Genomic DNA, 18990 nt, shown 5'->3' on the forward strand with positions numbered 1-18990 from the left:
ATTATTAAAATAAAATTAACGCTTGTTTTCGTAAGCTTTCTGCCATGAAAGGAAAGGAGTATAAGCACAGCTATTAGTCCCAGGGTACCGCCTTGGGATCATGTCACCAGGCTGCCAAGGTGGGGGCTTATGGGGTTACCCTCTGGAAGCAGCTATATAACTTCTGGATGTGGTCCTCCCCTAGAACACTCAAAAAGAAGTATTCCTGAGTGGCAATGTGTAGGTCATGTCTTCCTGTGGCAGCCAAATAATTAGTTCTCTCCTTTGTTTCCAGTATTTTCCCATTCCCTAGTTGAGTTGATTGGGAATAGTTGAGACAGAATTTTCTCTTTCTATCAGGAGTTCCAAGGTCCATTCTCCTTCTTCTAGGAGAGTCTACAACCTAAGCTCATTCCTAGGAAGGCAAACTCAGAGGTCTGGAGCGGTGGAGGGTAGCATTCCTGTTCCAGGAAGTCAGGCTCATTCATATGTCACCTGAGGAGAAAACCATGCCAAGGCAGCACTCAGTTTATAAATTGGTAAAACACACAGGAGTCCAGGATGGAAATGTTGTGATTCTCTTAAAAACAGGACCCTGGAGTGATGCAATCTGTGGAGACGTCACTAAGGCCACACTCACTTACAGAATCTGTAACACCACAAGCAAGTGAACATCTCCCCACTCTGATGATGCAGGAGAAGCCCCGCAGTGTGCTTTGCCTCACTTCTGAGGATAGACTTTGCTAGTTTAACACTCAACACGGTGGGCTATCCCTCCCTACCTTATAAAAGCCTCACAGAACATCTCCTTTTTCTTTCTTATTAAGAATATAGGTAAAGTGGCTCCTCTTGTCCCATGTTCTTTGTTAATTGTAAAACAAGCAGGATGTACAGTGAGCTTCTTGCTTTCCTGGACTTCTACCTATTCATGTGGGCAGTGTGGCTTTGGTTGCCACCTCCAGGGCTGCTTGTTTTAAGGAATTTTGCCAGAACATCCTGGGCTTCATGTGCTGTACTAAGTGCAGGAGGTCAGGTAAAGGTGCAGCCTCTCCATTCTTCACTCCATTTCTGTCCCACCACCTGATCTTTTTTTGTAAAGAAATTTTCACTGAAGTTCAAATGCAAATTAGAAACATTTATGAAAATGTTGAAATATTGCTCTCCACGATTGCAATGTCACTTCTGCAGGTACCTCACAACTTGATGCCAAAACAGGAAAAAGAATGGCTGGATCTTTATAGACTGTCTATGCAAGCAACCAAAGTGGGTGATCTTTGTCAAAGTTGGTACAAGCAGCTTTTCTTTCTCCCTTCCCAGGAGAGATGACCTTACAAGACAAACTACTTATCTGGGGTAATTTGCCTGTTCTCATAAATTCCCCATAGTGTCCCTGTGCCCCAGCGAAGGCCCAGTGGCAGGAGGTGGAGTGAGAGGGATTGGGAGTGACACTGAAAGCAGGGGGACCTGTAGGCTGTAGACACCTGGACTAACCCTGTGTTAGACCGGTGGCAGCTTGGCCTTTTTTGCTTGTTCATCTATCTCTTTATTTGGCAACTTTATTTGTTTCTGTGATTCTTTAGGGGCAAGTGATCACATTTTTTGAGCATTATTATTAGATGTGCTTGGTGTAAGAGAAACATACCCAGTAAATGTAAGTACTGCCTTAAAGTCATTCACAACTGAACCTGTTTAAAGGTGAGGTGTGTCTTATGAATAATTATTCCTTGGACAATTCTTTTTTTTTTTTTTAAGTTTAAGATTGCATGCTGTATACCACCCTACTGTGGCTTAGTATGTGGGTACTTTTTACTCATTGATTCCATTTTTTTTAATCATAATGTAGCGGGAATTGTCTATTTGAATGATGCAATGATAAGTAGCCCTTAGTTCCTGTCTCCAAGTAGCTTATTGTCTAAGAGGGGGATGATAAGACAGGTACACAAGTAATAAAGCTCTAAGTTATAATGTGAGAAATACTATGGGATGCATAAATAAAGCACTACATCAGCTCAGAGGAAGGAGAGAAGAAAGCTGGAGACAGGGCAGAGGTTCACAGATGGAAAAGAAGGGGGAAGCCTTGAGAGGCAAGCAAAGGAAGACATGATGGACCTTGGGGACTGAAAGTGTGGCCAAAGGAGGACAGATGGCCTCTCAAACCTTTCTTTTTCTTGTCCAAGATATGCAGTTACACACTCAGTCCTATTTTTCTTCCTTTGGCAATATCTTCGTATATGAGTTCTCTTCTTTATTTTCTTTATTCTTTCTATTTTTCTCCCACACTATTATAATGATCTCCTAACTGACCTGCTAGCCACCAGTAGAATTATCTTCCTTAAAAACAAAGCAAAACAAATCTCTGATCATACAATCTCCCTTTCCCACTGGCCCTTTATTGGCTACAGACTGTCATAACCCCTCCACAATCTGGATGGAGTCTTCTCTTTCTAACTCGTTTCCTAATGCTCCCATAACCCCTTAATCCCATGATGCCTTCAGTGCAGCCAGACTAAATGACCTTCTCACCTTTTCTCAAATAAGCTGGGCCCTTTCAGAATATGATATGTTTGTGTCCTTACCTTGGAAGGCTTTGCTACTGCTCAACACTTTGCACTGAAAACTCCTACATATTCCTTCAAAGCCTGGCATTTCCCTATACTGCCTAGCTTTCATCTCTCTCCAGTAACTTCCACTGCTCCCCTTTCCCGGACGCAGGTACCTTTTGTTTGCCAGCCCCTCCCTCTCTCTGTTCCTCAAACCTGCCAAGTATGTTTCTGCCTCAGATGTGTTCTTCTGAGTGGTTCTCAGCCCTAAAGACTCTTCAGATGATCTCATCATTTGGACCTCAATGCCGAGGTCTTCCTTAACCACCCCATCTAAAATAGTCCCTGCATCACTTGGTTTCATTTTGTTTCTAAGAGTCAGGGCCACTGTGAGAAAGTGTAGTGCCTTTGCTCTAATTTTAAAAGGTGCCTCCTCTGGCTACTGCCGACCCTATCCATCCCGTTGGTTGGGCCTCTGTGCTGTAAACGAACTGTGAACTTGTACAGGGCAGCCTGGAGGGTATTTGCCCCTAACTGAAATCATCTTGTTTATTCACAAACTTTTTTTTTTTTGGCCAGTCTCTCCTATTAGTTGTATGAGAGCAGAAATTTATGCTTTTTAAAACTATCCAACACTTTATTGTGGCTTTTGCCCCAGAACTTCAAGTGCTGTAGGAATTCAACAAATATTGGTAACATGAATTAATGAATTCTGTGATGCTGTGGTTGATCCTGTTTCTGTAGTGCCATAGGCCTCTGCATATACATCTTCTAGAGGATTTATCACATTGTACTGCCATTCTCATTCCATTATCTTTCTCCTTCACTAGACTGTGAGACTCCTGAAGTCAGAGAATCTGCCTCATCAATGCTGTGTTGGTTAATACAGTATCTGATACACTGTGGATACCCCTGATAAAAATTCGTGTATATTAATGCCTGAGTTTTTAAATCTCCATGAAAGGAAGAGAAGTGATTTTATTAACTTAAGGAAATCTGAAGGAGAAGTGATTTTCTGAGGAAAAGATAAGGTCAATTTTGGCTTTGAGATGTCAACTGGACATTCAGATGAAAAAAAAAAAAATTCCGGAAGGAGACCGTGAGTGTAGAACTTGGGGGGGCAGTTAGGGTAGAGAGGAAGCTGCAGCCATGGATGAAGATATTAAATAAGAAGGGAAAGCTTATGGGTATAGGTCACGGGTTGCAAGCCTGTGGCCAAGTCTGGGTTGCAGACATTTTTTCCCCCCTAGTGTTTTAAAACATTTCAGATTTGTTCCCTACTTTTAAAAATTAGGAGATCTTCATAAAAATATCAGATTTATGGCTTCTTTGAAATATCAGAAGGGCTGGGCACTTGGGCTAGGAAGTGGCTCCTCCAGTGAGGCTTCATGTGTCTTCACATCATGGCTACCTGTTACCTTCTTGGCCCTATGGGCTTTCGAGTTTATATGGAATGAGAAACAGAAAGAACCAAAGAACCGAAAGCAACACCTTGAGGAACACACCCAGTTAGGGCCTGTAAAGGAAGAAGAGAACCTGTGAGGGCTTAGAGGATTGGATGAAAGTAGGAGGAAAACATGGGGCAAGCACAGTGTCAAGTCAAGTGAATGAATAGGATCAATAAGGAAATGGGGAGGAGAGAGATGAGATGTGAGGCGCTCTCTGGAACAAATACAAGGAGTGGGGTGCAGGATACACACAGACTTAATTTTATAAAATACTGCCTCCTGTTGCTCAGTTCTCATTAACAACAGCAATGCATGAGGCTTACTGTTTCTCTGTATCCTCAACACCTAACATTATCAGGCTTTCTAAAATTTGCAATTCTGATTGAGTTAAAGGGGCATCATATTGTTTTAATTTACCTTTCTCTGATTAGTAATAAAGTTTTGCATCTCTTTCTTATGTTAGCTATTAGGTTTTTCCTTCTGTGAATGGTTTGACTCAGTGTTTTATTGGGTTAACTTGTCTTTTTCAGGACGAGAATATAACTTTTCACTTGACTCTATTATTTTATTTTTTCCTGGTACTTTCAAAAATAAAATTAATATACCAAGTCTATAGTAACAGCTTAAGAGACTGACAATTATTTTCTATTTCAATGCCTTGTTAGCTTCTTCCTAGTGCTAATTACACCTTTGAACTGTATTGTTTATTTGTGGTTTACTTGTTATTGGTCAATCTCTCCCACTAGAAAATATTCTCTAGGAGGACAGAGATCCTGTCTACTTTATCTAATTGTTTTATCCCTGCACTCACGTGAGTGTCTAGCATATCGTAGGTGCTTAATAAAGAACTACTGATTGGGGTCATCAATTGAATATTGAGGTGCATGTGTCAGGTCCTGAGTTGGTCCTGAGGAGTCACAAGACAAAGTCACTGCCTTCAAAAGGAGCTTGTTAATCATCTTGGTAAGACAAGAAATCAAAGAATTATAACAAACTCTGATATTTGCTAGTTCAACTGGAAACTTGTCTCAGTCAAACACTCAAGCCCTTTCCACAGAAAATTGCACTTATCTAAAAATAATAAAAATTAAATGAGGCTTCTAAGGCAAACAAAGGGCAACAATACTGCACACAATTTTAAACACTTTTATGAATCTCGTGCTCTTTCCATGTAAAGCGGAAGAAAAATGAGTCCAAGATATGTCCTCTTTGCAAGAGAAATATGCTTGCTAGAGAAGCCCGTCCTCCAGAGACCTGTTGAAAAGCCACCTGGAAGTCTGAGCTTCCACACCATCCCAGCAGCCTGCTTTTCTGATTTAAGGATTCTGTTTTTTTAAATCCATGTCAGGGCCCAGTACGCTCTCCACAAAATCAACTCCTGGACAAAAATCTAAAGCTGAGTTTATTCAAAGCCCAAACAATTGCCAGACACACCCATTGGCTAAAGACAGTTTTTCTCCCTTTGGCAATCATTTTTACAATGCTCAATTACAGGCTATTTTATTCCCATGGTTTTATTATACAACATCAGTCCATGCAACACCAGATGCATCATTTACCATACGGAGAGATATTCAAGTCTGCAATGCTGTCTTATGAGGAAAGAAATAAGGGCCTTTTTCAACTTCTTGAAGCTTGCTTTGCCATCAGGCTAAGTTACCCTCGCTCAGTGTCGCTAAATAAAGGGTGAATTGTAGCTTCGAAAGAGAGAAGAAATCAGCTCCTCTGCCTGGCTGTGCCCCAGTGTCTTGGGTACATTATCTTTAGACCTGCAATGGACCCAGGAACTTCCAGGCTGTGTTCTGCCGAGTCCAGGGGTTTCCCGGAGGGGGTGGGGTGAGAGGGAACTCAAGGGCTTTCAACTGTTTCCTGAGCTAATCTTGTCGCAAAGAGGACAGGACCTAATCTGGGTAGAAGCTGGTTTGTTAGATATCATCGAATCACCAGCCCATTGCCCTAGATGATAAACACTAGTGTTTGTTTAATTCGCTCACATTTCCATGGGCATTTCCCAACACGAAAACGGAATTTGGACCTTAGGTGTTTTCTTTGTTTTTTGTTTTTGTTCTGTTTTGTTTTGTTTTTTGCTTCTCTGAGAGAAACTTCAGATAAAAGAATAAACTAGAAGCTGGTACTCTCTTGATTTCTCTAGAGAGCAACACTATGACCTCTCAGTGCCTCATGCCATGAGCCACCTGTAAGAATATTTATTCATTTAATCATCAGATGTGTACTGAGTTATTAGTTTGTGCTGGCGTGCCAACTATGGATGAGATGTGAGCCCTGTCCAGGTGAGCCCACTCTCCAGGTAAATCTAACACCAAGTTTAAGGAAGATGGGAGCAGGGGAGGACAGGTGATTCAGGTAGAGGAAGCAGCATGTGCTGGATCCAGAGGCTAGAGGAATCCTGCCGTGTTCAGTGAATGGCAAATGGTTCAATATGGTGAGAGCATAGAGCGTGAAGGAGGCTGTAGTGAAAGATGAATTTTAGATAAGGGATACCTGCTCTGAGCTCACTAACAGCTCTGGTTTCACGAATGCTTTCCTGTTGTTTTCATGTGCAATACACTTGCTGGTGTGCCTCTAGTGCCCATTTAGAAAACATGCTCATTCTGTCCATAGGTACCCTAACTCCATAGCAAGTCTCAGTGAGTAAAAGATTCTTAGGTGAATTGAAGCAGTTGCCACCTTTTGCTTCACAATCTCACTAGCAAATTTTGGTAGCAAGCTGATTTAACCATTTTTACATCACAACTGTAAAGTTGTGTTTCAGCTGAGGTAGTGGACCCCATTTAAAACCGTTAATAGCCAGACAAAGTACAATAATTAATTGGGTTCAATTACAAAATGGTTAGTTGTCAAGGATGAGCATCAAATGGGGAGACTTTTCAAAATGCCCCTCAGCTCTAATGGATCCAAACTTCTTTAAAACTTTTTTTTTTTTTTTTTTGGTAGAGATGGGATCTCACTCTGTTGCCAAGGCTGGTCTCGAACTCCTGGCCTCAAGCAGTCCTCCCACCTTGGCCTCCCAAAGTGCTGGGATTACAAGTGTGAGCTAATGTGTCTTGCCCATGAATCCAAGATTCTACATGGGGTTCAGACATGTGTATTTAGAAAAAAGTTCCTCAGGCATCTGTGATATGGGTTCTTGGTTCAAATCTGCTCATATAGACCTAATCACTTGCATAGAAAAGAACATTTTCAGAAAAACTCTGGATTATAGTTTTGAACATATTTATTATACTGGCTTCACTCTGACAATGGGGGACAGAAGTCAGAACTCCAAATATTTCAGTAAGTGTCAACCCCTATAATATGTATTGGAAATTTACTTTTCAGTAATTTACTATTGGATAGATCCATAAAGTCAGAGCCAGCCATAATTATAATCAGGAAAGTGGTAGTAAATTTCCTCTCCACTTTTATTTCCTCTTGAATAGGAAAACATATGAATTATCTCCTTGCCTATTGGATCCACCTGTAAGATATATGGTACTGGCAAATTTGAGTTGGAGAAATTAAAGCTGACCTTTTATCATTATTGACAAGTAACCAGGCAATTGCAGCCATTGCTTGTAGCCTATGAGGCAGTATTGAAAGTCCTGTTGAGGAAAATACTGCAGAAAGAACTTAACTGCGGTTTAGAGGGGACTTTATTATCATTCTCCGTAGTCTGCTTTGGCTTGAGTGAAATCACAAATTAATGTATTAAGCAATTTTTTTTTTTTAAAGAAGAAGAAGCCGGTTACCAAGGGAAAAAAAAGAATATCAGTAGTGTCAGTGAGGATGGAGAGAAGTGGTGGCTTTGGGAGATTTAGGATGCGGAACTGACAGTCCTGCATGGTAGATTGCCTGCCAGTGAGCAGGGTGCAGGGAGGGGTCACAGAGGACGGCTGCAAATCTGTTTTGGGCTGCTGGTGGACATCAGCTGACCGTGTGACCTACTGTAAATAATACAGCTGTATTTACAGTGTAAGGCTCTCTACAGGGTAAACATAGTAAATAATGATTTAACATTTGTTATGATTTGGAATCGTAGAATGCTGTTTCTATCTTCATAATTTCTGCCTTATTTTTATTACAACAAATTTGAGAGTAAAGGAAAGCCTGTACCAGGATTAGAAAATTTAGAAGGGCTTTTGTCAGGAGATTTTTGTTTTTGTTTTGTGATTAAAAAAAAAAAAAAACAAAACACTTTTAATGAAAAATTTCAAATGTATAAAAATCCAGAGAGAATAGTAATGAAACCCCATGTATGCCTCACTTAAATTCCCCAGTTATTCATATCAATTCTTGTCCAATCTTATTTTATTTAAATCACTCACCAATTACCCTCTCCCACCAACTGGATTATTTAAAGCAACCTCCAACATCATACTATTTTATTATAGATTTTCAATATTTTTTTCTAAAAGAAAAATGGCCTCTTAAAACCAGAACCACTATAACATTATCACACCTAAAAATGTACAGTAATTTCTTAATAGTATCAAATCCAGTTGGTGTTGAAATTTCCTCAATTGTTTTTACATATGTATATATAAAACAAAGAAACAAATACCTGCAATAGTTTTAGTACACATTGAGGATTATTGCCTAGATTTATTGTTCCATTAGGGGTTGGAAAATAATGATACTCTATCATTTCTTCTTTATTTATTCTCTGGAATTTATTATCTGGAATTCTTCTTAAATGAACTTTCAAATATGTAGATTTTATATAGGACAGGCAGGATAAAATTTTATTATTTTATTTACAAGATTTTTAAAAAATGAGTTAAGCCCTTAATGTCTCCCAAAGGTAAATAATAAACTATTTTTAAAAATTGAATAGGATTTTGGATGCTTTTAAAGCACATTTGATTCTTTGTTCTCTCATGGTAATTAGTCCTTCGATGTTCTATCTTTGGCCAATGAGAACTTCTTCAGTTAGCTCCTGAGTCATTTTGACCCAACCACAGTACTCTATGATAGCTTCCTTATTTTCTCATATTGGAAGATATTCCAGGTTCACTTCAGACTTATCCTACCCAAATCTGGAAGAGTTCCAGGTTCACCTCAGACATATCCTACCCCAAATCTGGATAAGTACCCAAAATCTGGGTCCTTTCACTGGGAATGGTATTTAGAGACTACAATGAGGAGTCTTCATTGTTAGTAGGTGGGAAGTTTTTTTCCAGTCCTTTTACTTAACATCGCTAGAAAGTATCTTTTTCTTTTAAGAAATGAAATATATCAGGAATTCATACTAATATTTCTAACTTAAATTTAGATTTGCTAGGCTTTTACTGTTTTAATTTTATGTTTATATCTCTTTTCTTAAATGCTAAAAATCTTGGTTTATAGCACTATTAACTATGTATTTGTTTTATCCATATGTGTGCTGTCTATGCATGTATACTGCATCACTATTATTACTAACAGTATGATTATTGAAATTAAGATTCCCTTGCTGGTTGACTTTTTTTTTTTAATTTTTATTTTTTGTCTTTAGGGTCTCTCTCTCTGGGAATGGGCAGTCAAATTACTATGTTTTGAAGTCACTTAATATCAATCTTCTCTGTAAGGTTAAACCAGAAACTCAATACCCAATTAGGCTTATTTGTTTTATTTTGCCTTCTATTTCTAGGGGATGTTTTTAAAATGTTTGTTTAGTTTTTATATGTATTTAAAATACCCGCATATTCTAAAGGTAAATTTATAAAACAAGGTACATTCAGAGAATCTGGGTTCTATCCATTTCACCCATCTTGTTTATTCCTTTCCATTATGTGTAACAATTTTAAGTTAGTTTTTGGTTTATTATTCATTTTATTAACGTAGATATGTTTTGTATTCTTCTTATACTACAGACTTTGCTCCATAACAGCATATAGAGATATTCTTCCTTTCTTTTTACAGTTGCATAGTATACTGTTATGCAAATGTACCACAGTTTATTATCAATTCCCCTATTAATGGACATTTGGTTTGATTGTGGTCTCTTTTATATCTTACTTTTCTCCAGGAGATCTATGGAATAAACTCCTAGAAGTGGGTTTACTGGCTCAAAAATAAAAATATATGTAATATTGCTAGATATTGCTAAATTCTGCTCCAGAGTGGTTTTATCAATTTGTTATTTGGATGGTTTTTGAAGGATGTATGGTAAGACTTCAGAAAAAATGTAGGGTTTTCTGATGACATTTGAGAAGCCAAAACAAGTCTGATTTTTTTGTTGTTGTTTTTTTTTGTGTTTTTTTGGTAAGTTTTCTTAAAGCAAACATAGTCCTCAGAAATCAAGCTTTTGGTCACTTTGCATCCCATGTGCGAAGGTTTTCTGCTTCCATAAGCTGCTAACTCATAGCCCTTTTCAATTCACTTGTGTCCATTCTTACTGAGCATTTCCTGTGGGCAAAGGCGTGTGCTAAATGCTGGTGAGATATGCAAATCAATCAACATAATTCTGCCCTCCACAAACTCATGATCCAGGTGGGAGACAGACACATAACATCTGATACAAGGCAAATGGCCAGCTGATAGAATTGAACATGCTTTGAGGACGTTGTAGAGTGACGGGTGCTCTCTGACTAGTGGTCTCTGGGAGATACTGGGTATGGTGGGATTTGGACTGGCCTTGAGGAAAGGCATTTTTATCATAGGTAATTATGGGAGTGAGGTCTCAAACACTGGAGAGTACGGGGTGTTCAGGGGCCTTATCAGATCTGTGTGGCTGCTCTGGGAGTTTCAGAGAGTTCTCCAGTGTATCACGAGATACATCTGTTTTTGAACTGCATACGCTAAGCCTTGAATCTGGAATGTTCAGCTTTTGATTCTTTCTGAGTGATTGCTCTACAGTGTTTGAAACCTCAAAGCTTCAATTTGGATGATAAGAATCTCAAAGGCACGGAGCCCTGAGTTTGACCCTCAACCACAATACAGTCTCTATTGCCCTTGAACCCAGTCTTGGACCAGCCTCTCTGCAATTCAGAAAGTGCTGTGGGATTTTGAACTTGCAAACAGAGAGAGAGACAGGAGGAGGGGTCATGGGGTTGGGATATGAGTTGATAAGAGCTTTCCAGCTTTTTATTATGGCTGAGAGATGGTCACATGTGTTCATATGACAACTGAAGTGTGTGGCTGCTCAAGAAGATGGCCTGGACTCTCTGGGTTTGGTTGGTCTCCCCTTTCTTTTTCTGATGTGTCATTACATTTTATGAACAGGAAGAAATATGTGCTTTCTTTAAAAAAATTGCTTCAAAGTTAGGCTACAATATAAGCAGTGTACAATAGTTCATTGGATGTTGAAGCAGATATTGACACCTCAAGAATTATCTTCTCATTTATAGATGAAGAAATGAAAGCCCAGAGAAGTTATTGCATTTTGTCTGGAGTCTCACATCTAGTAGGTGGCAGAACTCAGAGAAAAGCCCAGGTCTTTGTTCCTTCTTCCCTCATATGAGCAATTTGATGCACATTTTACAAGGGAGAACTGGAGTCATTTTCTAGGAATTTTGGTGATTAACAGAAAATTTAACATTCAGAAGCCTGTTCTGACTTTCTTTTTTCTTTTTCTTTTTTTTTTTTTTTTGAGATGGAGTTTCACTCTTGTTGCCCAGGTTGGATTGCAATGGCGCAATCTTAGCTCACTGCAACCTCCACCTCCCAGGTTCGAGTGATTTTCCTGCCTCAGAATTTTAAATATGGAATAATGGCCATTGAAAATAAATCTTTTGCCAATGTCCTTCAGCTCCTTTTTTGAGTTACAAGGTCATATTTTCATTTTATTGGAAATTGAACAGAAGCAGTTTACTACACAGCCAGCAGTTTAGTAAGACTGCGTTAGGTTTCAAACCTCTGCAGATTTATCTTGAATGAACTTGAAGATGTGGGTGTCTGTAACCATTTTCAACGGTATATTCCAACTGTCTTTGAATAGACTGTGGACAGCTTTGTAGTCGATCTCAAATTGTTAATTTATGCACTCTGTTTGATTTTTCCCTTTTAGGACCAGATCTTTATGGAAAATGTAGGTGCAGTGAAGCAACTGTGCAAACTAACTAACAACCTTGAGGAGAGAATAGAAGAGTTAGAAATATGGAATAGAAAGCTGGCCCAGCTAAAGCGGCTCAGTAGTTGGAAGTCATCAGCCAGTGAAGCAAGCACAATCAGGTACATTCAGCCAGGATTGCCATAGAAATTTGGGGAAAGGAGAGAGTGAGCTCTTTCCAGAATAAGATCAATCTAAATGGTCTTTTTGATCAAACAGCAACTGCTACTTTCTGATAATGAAGTCTGCATTTTTCTTTTAGAATATTTTGGAGCACAGTTGTCTTATGTGATAACTTTCTTATTTTTTTTCTGTTGTTGGTTTTTTTTTTTTTTTTTTTTTGAGCGTAAGTTTTGTTGTCATCCAGGCTGGAATGCAATGGCGCGATCTTGGCTCACTGCAACCTCCTTCTTCCAGGTTCAAGTGATTCTCCTGCCTCAACCTCCTGAGTAGCTGGGATTATAGGTGCCTGCCACCACCCCCGGCTAATTTTTGTATTTTTAGTAGAGACAGGGTTTTACCATGTTGGCCAGGCTGGTCTTGAACTCCTGACCTCAGGTGTTCCACCCACCTCGGCCTCCCAAAGTGCTGGAATTACAGACGTGAGCCACCATGCCTGGCTCTGTTGCTGTTTTAAAAGTGGAAAAAAACCAGGAGACATCTGTTTAGTAGCAGTTGTTACAGGAAGTGCTAAATTTTCACATAAGGGTGGCTTCTCCTTTAATGAGGAGAAGTGGTCATTTCTAAATTTAGAAAACCATGTTTGCTCCTCAGGGGAAGACTTTTTGTTATTTTTTTCTTAATTGCTTAAGAAGGTAAATGCACATTTCCTGGGGTTTAGTTTTGAGAAAAAGAGAAATATAATGTTTAATTTATTCAGTTATACTTACTGAAGTTCCTTTTCGCAAAAGGAACTCTCAATTGCCATGACTTTTCCTTTTCAAAATGTCACTGTATTGCAAAAGAAAGTCATATTGCTGTGTTAGTGACAGGCTGGGCCTTTGTCATATATCTCCTGGAGAGGTATTTGAATAGTAACCAATTTTCTCTCTCTTTTAAAGCAAATCTAGCAGAGCCGTTAGTGCATCTTCTCCAAGAAGGGCCGTTCATAAAAAAAACAACAAGGTAAATAGACAAATTTACAATGAAAGGAAATGATATTTTCTACTTAAAATGTCTTTAGAGAAATCAGTCAAGAATTTTTTTCTCATTTATTTGTTGAGAAAATCCGTAGTTTGCATCCTTATGTACTACATGTGTTTAAATATTAGCCCTCTAGTAGATATTAACTGGCTTTTTAAAGCAAAGTTTAGAGAAACAAGTACAAAATATATTAATCTCAGAATTATTATCTGCAAGTTTTTGTTTGTGTTGTCCCCTTCAGGCAAAAGTCAGCAGCCTCAGCATACAGATGGCCTTGTGCTGCCAGATCTGTGTACATGCCTTGACCCCCACCCCCTTATCTTTGGCTTTAGGAGATCCCAAAGGGACTTTAGTTAATCCTCAAATCCCTCTTTTCCCTTTGATATTTAGTACTAAATATGCAAATGCAAGAATAGGTATTCACTTGCTGGCAAAGGTTAAAATGTGATGGTTTTATTAATGAATAAAGAAAGCATTTATTAAGTAGGATAGTATTTATAGTTAAAGCGAAGGTTAATCATTTATTAACTTGAAGGACACCCTCTCCATCACAGAGAAATATCAGTAAGGGAGAAGCTGCAATACACCCTTCCTAGCAGCACTTCATAAGCAGCTACAAAACTCAGCTTGCTCCCTCTGATCCAGCAGTGGCCCAAAGGTGGCCCTTCCCTGGGGAAGATATCCATGACCTTAACTGACACCCTATTAAAGGTTGACCTGATGCTTGTGTCACTGCCTCATTTTACTCTCTACTCCTCATGCTATACTGTGTTGATTATTCTAAAAGGATTCAGAAAGAGTTCAAAAATTCTTCTACTAAAAACAAGTAAACTATTATGCAGCTGACAAGCTCCTTAGTGTATTGACAAACACAAATACCCAGGTAAAAATATATGTAGAATTGCTCTGGGGCAAGTTACTCAACCACACTGGGAAATAGGGACAATTATAGTATCTACACAGATTGTTGATAGGATTTAAATGAGGATTAAGGAGCTACAGCTCTGCACAGCACTCAGCACTTAGTAGGTTACTCAATAAACACAAAACACGAAAAATATTGTGTAGGAAAGGTACCCTTTGGACTAAATAATTTTCAGTGGGATAGAGGGAATGGTATCCACATCCATGGCAGCCCTGATAGATGCAGTTTGGTCACCTGTAATCTCTGTAGCTCCCATCTTGCAAAATAAGAGATTCTCTTTATTTTGCAGTTATCTCAGAATATTAACTAGAATATATGGCCCATGAGAGCAGGCTCATTCTCATGTCACTAGGACTAGCACGAAGTAGGCACTCAAGAAATATTTGTCAGATGAATACCTGAGTGGAGAGCCCAGTATGAAAATATTCCCTGAAGTATGACAAATTACATTAAAAAACATTAAGTGGTTCAGTGTCTTGGGTATGTGGGTGGGGTATAAGCTGAGGTGTGGTCCCAGGGTCGGGGACTCATGTAGGCCTTAAAGAGCACCCATTCAACTCAGAGACCTCTTGCTGTCACTGTAGAGGGCCTGTGGGAGGCAGAAAGGGTGAGTCAGATCTCTTCTAAGGAACTGCATTGTAGCCAGGGAAGATTGGAAGAAAATACAAAGAACAGTTGTACGTGGATGTCATCAGTGCTGCAGAGGCTCAGAGTGTCAGGAGGTTTATGAGAGTTGAGCCTTAAAGGAGGAGTAAGCTTTGGCTAGACAGCGATGAAATTGAAGGAGAAGTTACAGATGGAATGGCATAAATGAAAGTCTGGTGGCTGGAAATGGCTTCCTTGAAGGATTAGGTGGGAGTTGTTTAGGGAAGATAGTGGAAGATAGGGCTGAAAATAAAGAAGCCATGAAGGCCTTTTGAATAACAGCAATATCTAAGTTGTATAGTTTCCTTTCTTTAAAAACAGACAGTAAAAAGGAGGCAGCATAGCATTGCGGTTAAGAGCATAGATTCTGGAGCCAAGTTTTGGGGGGTTCAAATTCCTGGCTGTGTGATTTATTAGCTGTGTGATCTTGAGAGAGAAACTTAGCCTTCCTGTGTCTCATTTTCCCTATTTTTAAAATGGGGTTGATAAAGGTACTTGCTTCATAGGGTTGTAGAGGATTATTGTGAGGATTAAATAAATTGATATATGTAAAGCATTTGCATGGCACATAGTAAGTGCTACATAATAGTTGTTATTAATGTGTTCAAACTCAATATTTTAGCGAATCTCATTTCAGGCTGTCCAGGGAGCTCAATAAAATACAGATAACTAAAGTGCTTGTTCCCTCTGTGCTGACCTGCTAAGAGATCTGAGCTCTTCCTGTGAGGTTGACTTTTACTTCCATGCTACCACCCATCTCCTAGGTGTCCTCTGTTCCTTGGGGACTCTGTGGGTCATTGAAATGCTTGTGTGTGAGTGGGGAGTGGTATTCTGGAGTAGGGTGGGGGTCTTGTTAATGAGCAAATTGATGCTGTGGGCAGTTAGTGGGTCTTACCAGATGGTAAGAAGCCTGACTGGGCCCTGCCTTTACTTCAACACGGCTCCCAATGTTGGCCAAGATGGTGTTCATTCTGGAGGAAGATTGAAGTCTCCTGATGTAGCTCTCATTCAATCAGTAGGGTTCCTCTTTTTTCCTTCTCTTTCTCCACCTCCAAGAGGTAGGTGGGCCATTCTGGCTATACGTAGGACTCAGGATGAGATAGGAAGCTCCCCAGGATTCAAATAAGAATTCACTGACTATTTGGAGGAGGAGAGGGAAAAGGAAAGAATGAAGATGGCTGGGCATGGTGGCTCATGCTTGTAATCCTAACACTTTGGGAGGCCAGAGTGGGTGGATCACTTGAGCCCAGGAGTTCAAGACTAGCCTGGACAACACAGTGAGACCCCATCTCTACAAAAAATTAAAAAATTAACTGGGTTTGATGGCTGTAGTTGCAGTTACTAGGGAGGCTGAGGTGGGAGGATTGCTTGAGCCCAGGTGGTAGAGGCTGCAGTGAGGCAAAATTATGCCATTGCACTCCAGCCTTGGTGACAGAGCAAGACCCTATCTAAGAAAAAAAAATGAACATGGGTAAATACTTTTTATTGTCCTACCTCTTACAGGTTCCCAGTCCCTACTCTCCCCCAAATAAAACCTATTGAATAAGAATTTTACATTTAGGGCATTTAGGGTTTTCTCAAGCACCGTAGTAATTCTATGCACACCTTAATTTGAGAGACATTACACTGTTTATTGGATATACCTAATAACTCTGAAAAGTAGGCAGGTATTATTTTATTATTCCTATTTTATTGATAAGGAAAATGAGGATCAATGACATTTAGATAACTTGAAGACTCAACTCTAAGTCTGACTCCAGGTCTTAGGCCATTTCCCTATATTAGGCCAAAGGATTTTGAGGAAAAGCATGGAGACTTAAAATAATTCAGTAGCTGTGAGGGTAGATTGAAGGGGAAAGCACTTACCCTGAGACTAGTCCTATTTAATTCCAGTCAATTCAACAAATTTCATTGAGTTTCTCCTCTGCGCAGTATACTATTAAGATGTCCTCAGAACAGTTTCTGTGAGACCTCAGAACAGTATAAGCCATTGACTTCTTGGTCATCACAACAGCTTCCAGCTGTACTTATGGATGGCTCAGTTACAATAGCCCTAAGGGATAGTGTACTTGGTAAAAATGGTATAGTGAATCCTACACCCCTACCCTATACTACATGGAAGAACATTTGCTTTAGTCAGATAGCTAGCCCAATAAATTAAACCAAGAACAAATTTAAAATTATTATCAACGTATTGTACCCAATAAATTAAACCAAGAACCAATTAAAAACTATTACCACTTTATTCTAATACCCTAATAACCAAAAGCATGACTCTATCCTATATCCCCAGAAGGCAGCAGGCATAATACTCCTTATTGCATTTATAGGAAACTCATATTTAAGTAGCACCTCATTTAAGTGGGCAGAAAACTCCTATCTCTTCAGCCAGATTCCCCAGCAATTGCAGAGCTGTCATTCTGTAGCTCTTGGCTTCCCCATATGCAAGTTTGTATGCCAATATGTGTCAGTCCTAAAGTTTTGTCTCATTCACATACTGGAGACTATAATTTACTAATTTTCATGTCTCCTATAGTGTTGTACATAATGCTGCTCAATAAATATTGTAGAATGAATATGAGAATAAATAAGACACAGGCCCAGAGATATCTGTATATAAAGGGGAAAAATTGAATACTGGTGTTATAATTTTAAAAAGCGTTTAGTGGGATTTCGTTCTATAAAAACCTTTTTCATCATTTGTCATGATACCTGAAATCATTCCATTGGAATTCATCTCTTCATGTCTCGAAGATCTTTTGATTTTCAAAAGTATCCTACTCAAAGAGATGGACATCTGTGGTCTGACAACATCTCGCCTCAGGTCCCCCTTTCTCATGAAACTGCAAAGATAAGTGCCCAATGACTGGCAAAGATCATTGTCTGCAGGATGTCTGGGAAAAGGGAGATTGCTGTAGCTTGGAATTTCAAGGAAAGGGAGGTACTTGAGATAGACTTTGAAAGAATGTTGTTTTCAGAGAGGCAGGGAGGAGGAAAGAGATGTAAATTGAGGCAAGCACTCAAACTATCCCAAGACAGCAGCAAATACCCGTGCTGGGAGCAATTCTCCAGGCTCCCTTCTCACAGTTAGAGTTACTAATTTATCACTGCTCATTACTGAACCTTTTTATAGGTTTATCTTTCAGGAAAAAGACGGGCGTGTCCTAATTGGGTTTTCCAGACCTTGGTTATAACTCTGATTGCTGTGATGGCATTTTGGTAAGAAAAACTTCACTGTTATGCCATGTCAAGCTCTTTTGTTCCTTCTCATGTTTCTTTTATCACATATGAACTGGGAACTTGCCTGTTTACTTTGAAGACAAGAAGCCCTTTAAACTAGGCCCTGAACTTTGATAGCGTAGAAATGAGGGAACCCTTTTTGAAAACTCTTATTTTGAAGAAAAAGGCACAGGCTTTCTGCCTTAAATATGACATGATTTTTTTTCAATTAACTGCTATGTTTAGCAACAAACTGTGCCTTTCATGTGTGTGTGTGTGTGTGTGTGTGTGTATCTTTCTTAGCTTTGCAAATTCTGTTTTCTTTTCTGTTGACCTTGGAGAAAGAAGTAAATAGGAAATCAAGTATAATCCACTCTCCCTTGGTCACTCATATTTATGGTAACTCTCCTGGATTCTTCAGTGAAGACTTTTCACCAAAGGGACACCAAGATATACCATGTGATGGAATTGTAGCCAAATCTACTAAGCAGTTAAATCAAGCAAATACAGTGAGGACAGCAGTATTTGCTATGCAAATTGGGCAATTTTTGATGCCATCCCTCCTCTGCAGCCCGCAAAGGCAGGCCTTTGCTAGAATGCAGGGCCCTTTCTCAGGTCTCTAGGCTTCTGCTGCTGTGATTCCCCTCCCCCACCACACTGGGCCTTTGAGACCTGGTCATCTTGCTGTGTTCTCTTGCCTGTCTTCTCTGGGCCTTTGAGTGCACCTGGTTTTTTCTTAGTCGGACTATTCACATGGTGAAAGGATATTTATCTGTCACTCAAAAAATGCTTTGTTAGCCTGGGAAAGGACTGGCTTCTGGGGCCTGTCTTAAGGGAGACAATTATTCTCAGGGGCAAAGCAAGCTGTGGTCTCAAAGTGCTTCCAGTTGCTTGACCTAAAGCTGCATCCCAGCTACAGAAGATAGTGTAGTTTTATCAGTGCCCTTCTTGTTCCTTAGTGTTTTCGCTTGTGACTTGCTACTGCCCACTGTAGGGAGACACCCAAGTATTTGACACCACTACCTAGAATTCCCATTAGAAGCCTTTGCACTTTTCTTATTC

The 18990-nt window shown here is 39.5% G+C and overlaps 1 protein-coding gene across 1 annotated transcript in view; it reads left to right on the forward strand.

Annotated features, from left to right (window-relative positions):
- MYRFL (myelin regulatory factor like) overlaps nucleotides 1-18990 on the forward strand; it is a 129163-nt gene that overhangs the window by 91488 nt on the left and 18685 nt on the right. Inside the window, exons 16-18 of the mRNA XM_025402940.1 lie at nucleotides 11955-12118; nucleotides 13058-13121; nucleotides 17843-17928. Coding sequence (XP_025258725.1) covers nucleotides 11955-12118; nucleotides 13058-13121; nucleotides 17843-17928 — 314 coding nt within the window. The remainder of the gene's footprint in view (nucleotides 1-11954; nucleotides 12119-13057; nucleotides 13122-17842; nucleotides 17929-18990) is intronic.

Source organism: Theropithecus gelada, chromosome 11 (assembly GCF_003255815.1).
Source record: "Theropithecus gelada isolate Dixy chromosome 11, Tgel_1.0, whole genome shotgun sequence".
NCBI classification, from domain to species: Eukaryota; Metazoa; Chordata; class Mammalia; order Primates; family Cercopithecidae; genus Theropithecus; species Theropithecus gelada.